Raw genomic sequence first — 14,569 nt, 5'->3', positions numbered from 1 at the left:
ATAGAGGATCTACTTTTAAATCTGTGTCAAACTGCATATCCTTTTCAGTTCTTTGTGAGTGACAGTATGATCTGTGCAACTGCATGCAGCGTGCTAGCCAGTATCTGCACAAAGGAGGAAATAATTCCATAGCTCAGTGAGTACAGTCTTAACAAGCCAGCAATGACCTTTGAGCAAGTTCAGGATCTGCCAGTAGAACTTCTTGCAGGAGAGTAACACAGGATTATAAGCAAAAGAGTTACTTTTGGGAAAGGACAGAGCAAATGCAGAAGGATACTTAAAAATTTGCTGATGTCTTCGTGTTATTCACATACTTAAAAAGCCCAAACAATAATGGTGAGTCCAGATTTAGAAGTTTGTGTATCAGAATTCATACTCAATTTGAAATGCAAATATAACCTGAGATGCACTGAAAAGTAATTCAGACACAATTTTTATTTCAAGTTCTGTTCTCTCTTTTTCTTGCATTAGAATTGCCTGTGCAGCACCATCCTTCCTCACTTCTAACCTCAAGAAAACGTTTTTCTTTTCGCAGGTTCTCAACCTAGTGCAATCGTATGTCACACTGAGGGTCCCCTTGTATGTCTCCTATGTTTTCCACTCTCCGGTGGGCGTAGGAGGTTGGCAGCACTTTGACCTGCAATCTGAGCTCCGGCTGACTTTTGTGTATGACACTGCCATCCTGTGGAAGGACGGCATCGGGAGCCCACCAGAGGCGGAGCTCCAAGGTGGGGCTCTGATTTCTGTAAATCAAAATCAGTCTTTTACAGAGAGTGTAATTTGCACTTTATTATTAGATGCAAGCTGTCTGTTTTTGTCCAGGGCTTGAAATTCTTTGCTGGGTTGCTTATGAAAACCATGTTAAGTTATTTTCCTGCAAGGAAAGACAGCTGCCTCTTCATGTTTCAAGTACACAAAGTTAACACATTGATTTCTACTCAGAGCCTCAACGTTTGCCATGTCTTTGTATTCAGCTATAACCTGTCCTGTGCATTAGACTAGTAAATTGTAAAAGTTAAACATTCTTTAAATGTGATAGATACTTCTGATAGATATTTGTGACTGTGATTAGGCAGCAGGTCAAACTTTATCATTAAGATATTTTATCTCTGCAAAAAAGTGAATTTCTTTGAAAAAAAAAAACATTCAGATATCTGCAAAAAAATTAAAATGCATAGTTGTGCATATATACTGCTTTGTTCTTCATGTGCAGATTTACTTAGCGGTGCCCAGAATTAAGTTTCAAATGATCAGTGTCAACCAACTATAATTACATATGTGCACTCACACAATTTCAGCAATCCAGCATGAAGCTGAAACCTTTCTTTTTTCTTTTTCCTTCTTTCTTTTTTCTTTTTTCTTCTTTCTTTTTTCTTTTTTCTTTTTTCTTTTTTCTTCTTTCTTCTTTCTTTTTTCCAAACTGTGTCTAAACTGCAGATGTAATTACCATGCAATTTCTGTCCTCATAGTAAGAGCAGGCAATGAGGAATGGCAAGGGCAATCTGCAGTTCATGAAGAATGAAGCACATGCCACGCCCTGCCTAAAGAACAAGCCACATGCCACAAATCATATGATGTATTTGTCACTACTTAAAAGCCAGATCTAATCCTTGGTTTCAGCAACAATGTGATGTGTCTATGCTACCATTTTCATGCCTTTGGTGCTTTACATTTTTATTTATATGTCTCAAAAACTGATGGTGAGTGCTATGGAGGTAATGAACATTGGCAGCTCCTTTTGAATGCAGAAGCATAAAACACAATGAACACAGGAGTAGTGGAGGGCAGACACCCAATGTATTGCAGTCTGATTTGGGCAGGTAGTGAGAGTTATTTCTTCTCACTGTGTTTTTCTGGGCAGGAAGGGGTTAACTACTTCTCACTTTATTTCTATACCTCGGGATGCATTTATTTGCTCTACAGAAATTCTATGTAAAGCTATAATTCATGTATGCATACATGTATGCATTTATATCTATTTCCGACGTATAAGTCAATGTATTTGGTACAAGTGATTTTGTGCAGGTGATATGTGTTCACGTTGGTGAACATGTTAGGTTTCAGGCACATTATGGAGGGGCATTCCTGTTTTCTTCTTGCCACTAGCAAACAGGATGGAGTTACACCACAGGTTCCCTGTAAGGCAGCACTGTAGGAATGCCTGAACTCTGAAGCTTTGCAGAATACTGGAGGAAATTCAAACAAAAGAAATAAACCACTTCTGACATATAAACAAGACCTTGTAACCTGAGATTAGGGAACATTATGTTCATGTTTTGGGATGAATTCATTCAAGAAATCTCCAGCAATACAAACCCTGTCAGAACAAGTTTCACAGATTCAGCTGCTCACCAGTGCCATGGAAGACAGAACTGTTGCTGCCACAGTGGCAGTGTGTGCTGCCTTGGCACAATGGGCAGAGAGGCACCGATAAAGGGGACACAACTTTTATTGGTAGGAGTCAGCTTGAATACCTGGTGAAACTGAAAGTATTCTTTCTTCTCCAGAACCCCCTGGCCCTGACTATGTTATTCCTGAATACAGATGCTGCCTATGCTGTGTATTTTTCTCAGTCTACCAGGACATCAGTGTGGGTCCATAATAACACATGTAAAAATAGGAATTTGCAGAGAAGTTCCCTGTGTGTTTTGAAAAACATTGTGAAACCCTAGTTCTAGTCTCACTATGTAAATTCTTGCTTAAAAAGACTCTTAAATGAACCTAAAAGATACTAGCAGGTCCTCTCCCTAACAGCTGATGAGACAAGAGGGAAAAAAAAGAGTGGAGCTACTGTTTTGTAGAAGTGTGATTTATTTGTCATCTGCAATTGGAATGGTATTTATGGACTGGCTTCTGCTGACAGGTTCCCTGTACCCAACCAGCATGCGTATTAGTGAAGAGGGACGCCTGGTTGTCAACTTCAAGACTGAAGCACGGTTTCATGGTCTGTTTGTCATGTCCCATCCTGGTAAGCTTAACCTGCAGTTTAGAAGTACTGTAAAAATACAGAGATACCCCTCCCAGATTTCATATTTTTCATTCTTTTTAGTCTTGCTACTGACATCTGATGTTTTTATGTGCTCTGCCTCTCCAGCTAATGATTTATTCTGTTTAGGTTTTTTTGCTTGTTATTGATGAGTGTATTCAGAATTTCAAATTTAATGAAATAGTTCCACTTGATGAAAAGGCTGATTTATGAAAGGTGAAGATGTAGGCCTATCTGTCCACTAGAGATCCATAAAAACATGTTTTTGATCCAAAAGCTAAGGTGGACTATCTGTCTCTATTTAGAGACTAAGCATTAAAATTTCTTTTCTAATTTGCAGACGTTTGATTTTAGACTTTTTTTCAAAGAGTAAGAAAAGCTTTAGCAGGAGTTTTGTATCACTCTGTTAATAAAACATTCTCACTGCCATTCAATTAAGTCATTACTGAGGACCTGATCCTGCAACTTAATCTGTTAAAACCCTTCTGCCTTTATTCAGAATAATCACAGGTATAAGACTCTTTCTACAGATATAAGTCTGAACATGAATGTTGGCAATGGAAAAGATTATCCAAGTAAATTAAATCTGCTGAACAATGATGGGAAGGGGAGAAAAAGGAGGCGGGGGGTGGGGGGGGAAAAGCATTTTAAGAAATCTGTTTTAGTTTTATTTTTTTAACCTACAGCACTCCTTCATAGTAATTCTGCTTTTTCTCAGCTATCCTCTGAGAGTTCAAGGTTCTGTGTGTTGGGCAGAGCTGAAAGAGTTACTCTGCTAAGATAAATTATTTTTTGTTCCCTGGGCTGACATTCCAAGTTAAAAACAGGAGGGATTATAGATCTTTGCCATTCCACTCTCACTGTTTTGCCTTTCAGTTAGATTTAATCTTCATACAGTTCTGGTTGTGTAGCCCAAAAACAACTGCTTAACTGACATTTGAACAAGAGTCAAGGGGGCCCAGCTATGTTGACTGTAATTCATTTTGTAAGTTTCAGCTAATAAAGCCCACTGCCCTGTGAAAGCACTAACATCAGCCATGGCATTATGATTTATGAATTATTGGGAATGTTTGTCAGGCTCTGAGAGTCTGCACTGAAACACTGAAGGTGACAAATCTGTCTGTTGGCATATTTCTAGCTTCGTCTCTAACTTCCATGGTTATGTCAGTTGATCACCCGAGCCTGACGTTCAGCCTCAGCCTCATCCGAAGCGAGCCCACGTACAACCAGCCAGTGCAGCAGTGGAGCTTTGTTTCAGATTTTGCGGTAAAACCTCAGCCTTTGCTGTTCCCTCTTACCTCAGCCTGTAAGTTATGGTGGTGGTGTAACACTCTTTTCTCTCTCTCTCTCCACAAAGGTTCAAGACTATTCTGGGACCTATACAGTAAAGCTGATAGCTTGTACGACTGCTCCGCATCAGGAGTACAGCCTACCGGTGATCTGCAATCCTAGAGAGCCAATCACATTTGATCTGGATATTCGATTCCAGCAGGTAGCACCCCAATGATATTTTCTTCATGTTGCCTTTTCATTTTAATTCTCAGATTGCCTTTGGTAATCTTGTAATTATAGTACTAGAAATTTAATTTACTTGCTTACAACAAACCAGTTCCAAAATTGGAGTGACAGAACACGCTCTTTTCTGCTATTTAGTTTTACGCAACATGGAAAGGTTAATGTAGGAGCACAAGTGATTTTTTTTGTCCTTGACACAAAGGGAATCTTTGTTCCTTTTGCTGTGATAGTCAGAAGGATGTTCATTCACACTGATTTGTGTGATGGTTACTATTTCTGGTACTGGAAGTGGGACCTTCAGAGGAAGATTGATCCAGTCCTAAGGTAGGACTTGCTCCAATAACTGCGGAGATGTAAATAACAAACACTGTTAAAATACTCAGCTTTAAGACTTATTTGTGATATTGAGAAAAATCCCAGCCACAACAAAATGGATCACTAGTCATAAGGGCTAGCATCATCTTTGGAAAAGTGAGGATGAAGTTTTATTACTTTTATTATTTGGAGCCAATACAACCAAGACTGGAACAATGTGGCTGTGGTTTCATGCTCATTAGTAGTATAGATGTATGCTATTAGATCATCTTACAGTGTAAATGCAGTGTGGATCAGCCAGAGATACACAATCAGTTTCCTGTTGAATTAGCCAGAGTATGCAAAAGAATGTATGCAGCCTTTATGCTTTCATTTGGTGTTATGCCAGCTATGGGAGAACAGATGATTCCTGATACAGCATTAAGTTCTGGTGAAGCAGAGAGGTGATACTTGATCTGACATAAAACCTGCCTTCTCAGAATTAACCCAGCAAAACGTTCTGGAAAAAAAATGAATGGCTGGAGTTGGGAGGGGAGGATTTTTACTAGTTCAGCACTCTGGCTTTCATCTGGCATTTCTAATCTGCTTCTAGGAACTCTAAAGCTTTTTGCAGCAGTGCTGGACCACAGCTTGTGTCCAGCCCTCACACAAGCAAGAAAGATGGTGATTATTTGAGGAAAATTTAAAACAGTAACAAAAAATTGTTGCAGAATTGGTAAAGTAGCATAGGGATATTCTTTTTATCTCACCTGGAAGAAAGCCTAAGGAGCAAATTTCTCAAGTTGTGAGAATGCTTTTGTGAAAATAAAATGGCTGCTATAGGGTTTCTTGTATCCTATAAAGCTTTAATAGTGTAGTATATGGAAGTTTCAGGTACATTGATTAAAATTAGGGATAAGGTACACAACTGTAACAGTGTCATAATCTTAGTACTTAGGTACTGTTGCTGGTTAGTCCCCATCACCAGCAATTTTCAAATAGAGGCCAATTCATTGTTTTGAGATACTCACAGTGAAAAGAATTCAGGAAACGTTGTGGTCCATTGTTGTTTCCTTTTACCATAGATGGAAAGAATAAATGGTCTTAAAGTGGGATCCAACAAGACTTTTAGTCATTCTGCACAAATGAATAAACGTTAGTGTCCGTGGTTTGCAAATAAGAAACAGGAGACAGAGAAGTGAGCATGAAAGTTCACGCTGCAATGCTAGTTCTTAGACTAAGAACATCCCGATACCTTGCACAGGCCCAGTGAAGTCAGTGAGTGCCAGTTTCAAACTGGATCAAAATGGTTTTGACTGTAAATCAAAGTATGATATAGAACAACAAAAATTGTTTCTCTCAGTTCTTGCTCTACTGCCCCAGCCGCTGTATTGAATTATCTTCATGGTATTTTTAGTATGAGACTTTATTTTCTTGGAATCATTTTGTTAGGATTTCCTTCACTTATGTTCTCTTTGTTTAGGAGTGAGGGGCCATTTTAAGATGCAAAAATCAAGTAGAAATGCTATTTTTGTGTTCTCTCTGTGGAGATTTCACTTCAGTATTTCTATCTCTACCATCATTTTTCCTCTTTCTGTGGCCCCAGAAGAGGGAAGCAGGTAGCCTGGAACACTACTGAGCATTGCATTACCACTACTTCATTCTAGGATGTCCTGTACATGACAGCATCCAAACTGCAATCTCTTTTCTATCCCAATCTCTTCAGCATCTCCTTTCTGTAAATGTGCATGACTACCTCTTGACAGAAGTGCTCCCTTAATACTTACTGCCCTGAGATTAACCTGTCTCAGGAGCAATCTGCTTCTTGAGGTACCAGGTATCCCATGGAGGTGGATATGTATATATATAGTGCCAAACCATCCACAGGCAAAATTCATGAGTATGACAAATAGGCAGAGTGAACTGACTGTGCTTTTTTCATTCAGCAGATCCTCACAATTATGTTTTTAAGTGCTCTTTTGTTTGAAATTCCTTAGTTGGACAGCAGAAGTGATGACATTTAAATGACTGTCATAAATTTCTGCTGTAAGTCAGCCACTGGCAGCACTGAGTCATACACGTAAAACTGAAATAAAGATAGTCACTTCAAACACAATGAATAAGAGATGTATTCCCAGCTATATGCATAGTATTTATCCAGGCCATCGCTCTTGCCATTGTAAAATCTGTTGCTGAAGTCAGTGCCTTCAGTTTAGCACGCGCCTTTTGTTTTCAGTTCAGTAGACACTGTACCAAGGAAGAGTTTGATAAGGACATGCTCGATTCTCTTTCAGATCCAGAGCTGAAAACCTGTTGACTCAGATAGATATTTGAAGCTGTGGGATCACAACCCAGTAGCTTGAATCCGAGGATTTGTAAGGAAACATTCCAAAGAGATTGGAAATGATTTTTTAATTACTACAATTTCTGTAACAAGGTTACGGGGATAGGGTTCCTCTCCATGAAGTTTATAAAAATGTTCTAGCTGTTCATTCTTCTTGCTAAATCCTGTTGCTCTGACAGTTTTGGCAACCTAAAAATGATTTGAAGAAGTATGCATATATTGTGGCAGCAGTTTCTAGTGGTGGTGTTGTATCTCATTCCATCAGCACCCTTGTCTATGGGCCAGCAGTAATGTTTTCATTTTATCTTCTTTCCTTCTTTTTCACATATATATGCAAATACAACAGCATTTTTCTTATTTGTTTAGTGGCCTTTTATTCTTTTATTTATTTATTTATTTATTTTTTCTTTGCTGTTTTCTCTCTTTTTTTCTTATGGCCGATATAGGGGTTGTCTTCTAACTTATGTTTATGAAGTACACAGCCCATTGAGAACCTGCTATTAATAATGTTTAATTGTACTTTTATTACATAAACAAGGAAAAATCATAGATAACTATGTCAAATATATGAAGGTAAATATTAGCATAAAAGATGCTCAGATGTTTTATTTCCTGTTCACATATATTATCTGAGATATATATACAGATCTCCTGCATCACCAAGTCTTGCAAATGGATGTCAGAAAATCAGGGTAAAAATGGGATACAGAAAACAAGCTGAGTCAAAAGGAGACAAGATTATGAGGAAAATGTTTTCCTCACATTACCACACGTATAAGTTTCTCTGGGCACCTTCTTGTCTGGGATTTGAAAAAATGTGGTGGGAAGAAACTAGCCCAGAATCTCATCAGTCACAGAAGTAGATAAGCTAAAGGCTATGTGTGTGTAAAACATGTAATGATATATTTCTAGTGCAAATAAATATTTATAGTTAAGCTGTATTATTGCATGTAGGTATGCAGAGCTGATGAATAGCGTATAGGGGAGATCAGTGTTTTGAAAGTGATTAAAGAATGCTTGCTAAAGCACTGCTGTGTTTTAGGTCAGTGACCCAGTGGCTGCTGAATTCAGCTTGAATACGCAGATGTTCCTTCTCTCCAAAAAGACACTCTGGCTATCGGATGGATCAATGGGTTTTGGACAAGAAAGTGATGTTGCTTTCTCAGAAGGTAAAACTGTGCACTCATCATAGACCTTTAATATGTGGGTCACACTTTCAGGATTCCGTTTCAGTCAAAACAAACCAGGAATAAGGATTTAGCTCTGTTTAGCTGTGTTCTTTTGCAATTTGCCTTTCCTACTGGCACTTTACATCAGAGCTGTTGGTCCATCTACACTGAAACTATTACATCTGAAGTTGACGTTACTGATGCCATTTCTCAAATGCTGTGCACTTTGTAAACATTTTTTGAGTTAAGAACTGAATATAGCCCATAATTCAATGCAGCTTCTGAACTGGTTATAATGATAGCAACTGCAAATGGCTTCCTAGCGCTATTATGTAGTCCAGAGTGTGTGGAAGAGTGCAGTTTGGCAACACCCTCTGGTGAAAGCTGGGTGGCAAGTTGTCTCAAGTAAATTCTTGATGTAACTGTAAGCAGACTGAGAGTTTTCAGCTTGGACATTTGAGGTGAGCAGAAACTGCACCAAGCTTCTTAACTAGGCATATTTGTTTAGATTCAGTATTGTGTTAACTGTTCCTGTGTAACAGAATGTGAACTCTGTGCATTCTTTTACAGGTGATGTCATTTATGGTCGAGTGATGGTGGATCCAGTGCAAAATCTGGGTGATTCCTTCTACTGTAGCATTGAGAAGGTTTTCCTGTGTACAGGAGCTGATGGATATGTACCCAAGTATAATCCATCCAACACTGAATATGGATGTCTTGCTGATTCTCCATCCCTTCTGTACAGATTTAAGATTGTGGTAAGATTTCTAGTTCTGGGAGAATACACTTTTATTGAGATAATATTTTTTGCACTTTTTTTTTTCTTTTTTTTTTTTAATCTGAAACCAACCTGGGAGTAACAAATCTGTATTTTACAAATGTGCTTTTTTTTTTGCCTCTGTGACCTTGTAGGATAAAGCTCAACCAGAGACACAAGCCACAAGCTTTGGAGATGTGCTTTTTAATGCAAAACTTGCAATAGATGATCCTGAAGCAATTTCTTTGGTTAAACAACCAGGCTCTGATGGATTTAAAGTGGACTCAACTCCTCTGTTTCAGGTACGATTTTTATAGCTTAGTACCAAGACACTGAACCAAGGAGAAACACTTGTACAAGAAATGTTTTTAAGTGTAAGTCATATTGAAGCCAACTGAAAGATTCATTGTGATTTCAGTACAATTAAACAGTGTTATAAGTGCTTACAAATTTCAAGATGTAAAATCTGGAATACTTCTAAGATGATTCCTATAGGGACAATATTGCTTTTCTTCTGTTTCATTCCATAATCTAAGGAGAAATTATATCAATGATTGTTATGCATTCCAAGAACTTAAGTTTCTTCTTACACAGCATTGTTTTATTCCTTCTCATCTCTCTTGTCTAAGACACAGAATAAAAGAATTGTAAACGTTTATAGAGAACTGCATCAAAATCTAATTGATACAACATTTTCTCTGCAAGTCATCTTCACAAGATTGTATCTAAGGACTGGAAGGCCTTTAAATTGAAGTCTAAAGGATTAACCCATCGGCTGTTTAATTTAATTCTTTAGATCTGTATGACTCTTTAGAACTTTCTCTTTAGAATTTACCTCCCTTAGTATTTGCCAAACTATATGCCAAACTGAAAAGTACAAATTAGAAAAGTAGTTAATCCTACTCCTGGCCATTCAATGTTAAGTCCCATCGTAAACAATGGAGTATTTAAGAGAACAGCCTACTTAATATAAAAAATGGTTTCATAACCTGACCCTACTGAACCAATATCTTGGTTTTGATTTAAAGAATCCACTCCCAGTAATGCAGTAATTTTTTTTGCCTTCATTTTATCAAAAGAATATGAAGAAACAGCATAATGATTTTGTCCATTTATAGCGCTGTCCAGATTGTGCATGTATGTTTAAAAGCAAAAACTGGTGTCTTTCTAGGTGTCTTTGGGCAGGGAGTGGTACGTCCATACAATCTACACTGTACGATCAAAGGAGAATGCTAACCGCGGAATTGGCAAAAGAAGCGTGGAGCAGCAGTACCACTCACTCTTTAGTGGTAGTAGCCCAGTAGCATCCACACAGAGACGTCATAAGAGAGGAGTTGTGGGGGCTCCAGAACTTGCAAAAGATATTGGAGTGGAAAACAACCGAGGGACAAACATACAGCACATAGCACTGGATCGCACCAGCAAGAAACAGGTCCCTTCAAGGGAGGTTGTGGTCAGTGGTGTTCTCCCCAGAGAACTGAACAGCCAGAGCTCAGGGGTCAGCGTAGTCACAATCATTGGTGGAGCTGTTGCCATTTTCCTTGCCATCTGCTTAATTACAATCATCGTTTTGCTGCTGAAGCGGAGACTTAATTCTGAGAAGAAAGAAGCCAATAAGAAGTCAGGCAGCAACGAACCAATGATGCTTCCTGATAACTACACCAGTGACAGCTCCGAGGTTTGATTCAAAGACCACAGGATTCAATCCAAAGTCTCCAGGGTGCATCAAAACAAAACTGAACTGCACTTTTATCGCAGCAGATCATGGTGACTCGTGAAGAGTAAAAAGTTCACTTCTAGATTTACTTGAATTTTTTTATCCTGAACTTTTGCTGCCTTTATCAACAATAGAAGAATCCATACTGAATCTCCCACTTTGCACAAAAGGTTATCATGACACCCCTATATCATGCACTAATCTTTAGCAGGAGTTCAAGGAACTGCATTGTAAGGGAGAACACTTTGTTTTGTTTTTTGTATTTGCTGACATTTCAACAAAAGTAGTAGAAACTATCAAGAGGTGCTATAGATCCTGTCTGTAATAAGAGAGGAAATCTGTTTCTTTAGAAATACTGAATACTTGAGAGGTGGAATACTTACACTCTTCAGTTAAATTTTGTACTGTTTCTCACAAAGGACTCAGTGTCTGCAGTTGGGCTGAAAGGTGATAAAGTGCCTTAGGCATGAATCCTCCGTCCTGTAAGACTCTGACTTCATTTAAGCTATACCAGTGATTAGGTTTGTTTTCTTTCTTTACTTTTAACTGAACTTCTTCAAAAGACAGCTAGGTTAGACGGCGTAACATTGTAATCAGTTGCATGTCACAAAAGGCAATACATACTCTTTTCTGCAAGTTCTTATTTAGCTATTTAATCAGATTTTTCCCCCTATTTTTTTTTCCTTATTTATGTTGATATAAAGCCAAAGAATACAACAAATCCAGAAAGAATTTTGTTTTTGACAGGAACCGGACACATATCTTCTTAAGTTTATAACGGATTGTGGATGTGTTGTAAGGTAAATTGTTTTTCTCAGTGCATATCCACTGCTGAGAAATGCAAGCATTAGTATTTCAGTACCTAGTGTTAGATTCAAAATGCAGAGGACAAAGTTCTGAATGAACTAAGCCTAGGAATCATGATACTGCATGTGATTGTCCGTTGCCATGGTCGAATGGCAACAAAGTGAGGAAAAAAATACCACATGATTGAATCAAGTAGTATTTATTAGTGTATCATTATAGCATATTTTGACAAACATGCTAGGTCATTGCTGGGCTATTTTTTATTTTTTATTTTAACAAATGACTACTTCTGAAAGAGTGATTCTGATTTTCTCTCAGCTTTCCCAATGTAGACAATCTGGCAGCATGATGTCTCACTGAAGTTTGGATCAGCTGTGTCCCATCACATTTTTTTTTATCCAGACAGGACCTGTTCTGCCTTAAAGATACCCTGCCAAATGCTTGGCCATGGATGCTATATAATCCTGAAGACTGTCCCATTTGTCACACTAGCATTTCATGAGAATAAATCTTTTCAAGTCAGTGGAGTACAACTATATTAACTGAACAAAATCTGAAGCAGTCTCTTGAGATTGGTGCTGAAAAACCTGTTCCCTTCCACAGCCTCTGGTGGTGGGAACTGGCAACCCCCAGACTATCCTCAAGCTGCAAACCATTTGGCATTTGGGGAACCGTGCTGTAGAGATACGAGTTACCAGGATCCAGCCTGAAAGTAGCATGGCTCCTTCTAGCACAGAGTGTTGCCTCTGAACTAAAATATGCCCAACAGGTTTTGTATCCTATCTGTGGCGGGCTGTAAACACAGGGAGACCCAACTTAGCGATTCTGCACAGCCGTCCATAAGGCTGAGAAATGTTGAGGTCTGCTCTCTTGGGAACGTCTGTGCTATGATTTATGGTACGGTGTGAATATTCCAACAGAGGGACTCGCACTGATATCTCTGGATTTACATTGTTGTGACTTCACTCATTTCATAAGGCTTCGTCAGTTTTTCACCCAGCAAATCAGGTCAGAATCTGTGCCATCTTTTCTTGGGTTTTCTGAAGACTGTTGTTCAGACTGCTTAATTGAAAGACGTTTTCAGCAACCTGAGGGTCAAAGCTCCATTATTAAAGTCATGCAGTCATCTTTTATTTTAATTAATCTGAGTTCTAGCCTGAAATAATTATCCACAAGACGTGCCCAGTGCATTAGACCTTTTCCCTGGTCACCTGACATTAATTTACTCTTGTAATGAAGTTCCTGGTTTTGTGATCCACGTATTATGTGTGCAAGATTGATCAAAGACTTAAGCCACAGATGTGTTTTATGTTTAAAGTTCAGAACTAAGTTACAATTGTAATCTAAGATCAGATTTGCCCTTGTGCCCGTAGGTGAAATAACTGATTACGAGAAAGGCAGAATTTGTCTCCTAGAAACCTACATATTCAGACAGTGATCATACAGTAAAATGGGACATGTGTAAATAATAGAACATTTTAATAATTACAAAATGCCTGTTTTGTGTACGCAGAGAAGATCTCTTAAAATATGTATATGATAAATACAGAATGCAGGTGTTTATCAGTAGAGCAGTTTTTCTGCTTTCCAATTTTAACAGACTGAAATATCATTGAAGCTGCTCGCAGGCAAAATTACTTTTTTTTTTTAATAATTATTATTTCTTTTTATGTAACCATGTAAAAAACAGTGTGTTCTACAAGCCAGATATCGAGGCTGGTGGACAATTGGATCACTGCTTTGAGTAACGTCTGATTACAGCTCTGTGGGAGGTTCCGATTGATGGGGATTATCACAGGCATTATTCTAAAAAGCATTCAAAAACCTGCTGGTAACAAAATAAAACACAAAGCGCACACTGAAAAGCTAGACAAGAATTAGCGAGATTCATGAGTCAGGTATCAAAGTCCTCTGCCTGGGAAAAAATATCCCAGTGTTCCCAGTAAGACCTGCCAGGTTTGTCCCATCCCCAGGAAATTGAATTTCTTACAATTCAGTGAACTCTAAATACAACTGTAGCAGCATGCTTTGTTATTATGGCTTCAAGGTTTTGAATTTCAGCAAGAGGTTTTGGAGGCTTATTAACATTTTTCCTTCCGCTTAACAAGTGACCTTGTTTATACTAACCCAAATAAGTGCCTCGTTCCCAGTTATGTGCACAAGTATATTAATATTTATCTATCCATGCAATAAACTGAATATTTTATATATATATTTAATCTATTTCCAGATTAGTTATTCAGTCTTCTTTTCCCTGAAGATACGTATTCCGCTAGCAGCAGTGCCATTTGTTAAACCCTTTATACAGTAACTGCTGTGTTTAAATTTGTTATCAAGCTGTCAGAAATCCTTCCATGCATATTTATTTGGAGCAATTTCTTATGTATGTCTGTGGCTCTGATATTTGGTATTTCTATCAGGAAAAAAAATAAAAATAAAACTACTTCTGTTTTGTTACCAATCTAAAATCTGTGTATAAATACCACACAGTGGAGAGTGGTCAGTAATGCATTGTTATGAAGAGTGAATTTGTTACATCAACTGAAGGCCATAAGTTTATCGCTGCATTTACAATAAGTTTTCCTGCTTCCTTCCTGAAGTGACTGCCTTTTGGTCTCAAGGTGCTCAGCAAAGGGGCTGCTTTGTAATCATTGGAGTTGTGCTCATGACTCAGAGAGGGATTACTTCTCTCAGCTGCAGAACATCAGAAATGTCCAGATCTGTAGATAGCAGCGGTGGGTCTGTAAGTCCTTCGTAGGCTTGGTTGTCATGTTCCTGCACTCCTCCATGTCCCCTTCACTACCTATACTATTTTCTTATCATTTATCTCAGGAAATGACCCATTCAGAATTTACCTGCTACTACTGTTGCATTGGTAAATATCTGCTGACTTACAGAATCATACAATTACCCAGGTTGGAAAAGACCTTGAAGATCATCAAGTCCAACCGCAGCCTAACCAGTACCCCATCTCTAAAAA

The 14,569-nt window shown here is 38.3% G+C and overlaps 1 protein-coding gene across 1 annotated transcript in view; it reads left to right on the top strand.

Moving 5' to 3' along the window:
- FREM2 (FRAS1 related extracellular matrix 2) overlaps positions 1-13,947 on the top strand; it is a 114,638-nt gene extending 100,691 nt beyond the window's left edge. The window contains exons 17-24 of the mRNA XM_072361349.1: positions 536-728; positions 2,864-2,968; positions 4,125-4,252; positions 4,344-4,478; positions 8,182-8,308; positions 8,879-9,066; positions 9,221-9,367; positions 10,237-13,947. Coding sequence (XP_072217450.1) covers positions 536-728; positions 2,864-2,968; positions 4,125-4,252; positions 4,344-4,478; positions 8,182-8,308; positions 8,879-9,066; positions 9,221-9,367; positions 10,237-10,749 — 1,536 coding nt within the window. The 3' untranslated portion in view covers positions 10,750-13,947. The remainder of the gene's footprint in view (positions 1-535; positions 729-2,863; positions 2,969-4,124; positions 4,253-4,343; positions 4,479-8,181; positions 8,309-8,878; positions 9,067-9,220; positions 9,368-10,236) is intronic.
- Positions 13,948-14,569: the final 622 nt, after the last annotated feature.

The sequence above is a fragment of the Excalfactoria chinensis genome, chromosome 1 (genome assembly GCF_039878825.1).
Source record: "Excalfactoria chinensis isolate bCotChi1 chromosome 1, bCotChi1.hap2, whole genome shotgun sequence".
NCBI classification, from domain to species: domain Eukaryota; kingdom Metazoa; phylum Chordata; class Aves; order Galliformes; family Phasianidae; genus Excalfactoria; species Excalfactoria chinensis.
Note: the sequence above shows the minus strand (reverse complement) of the source record. Positions and strands in the feature narration are given on the sequence as shown.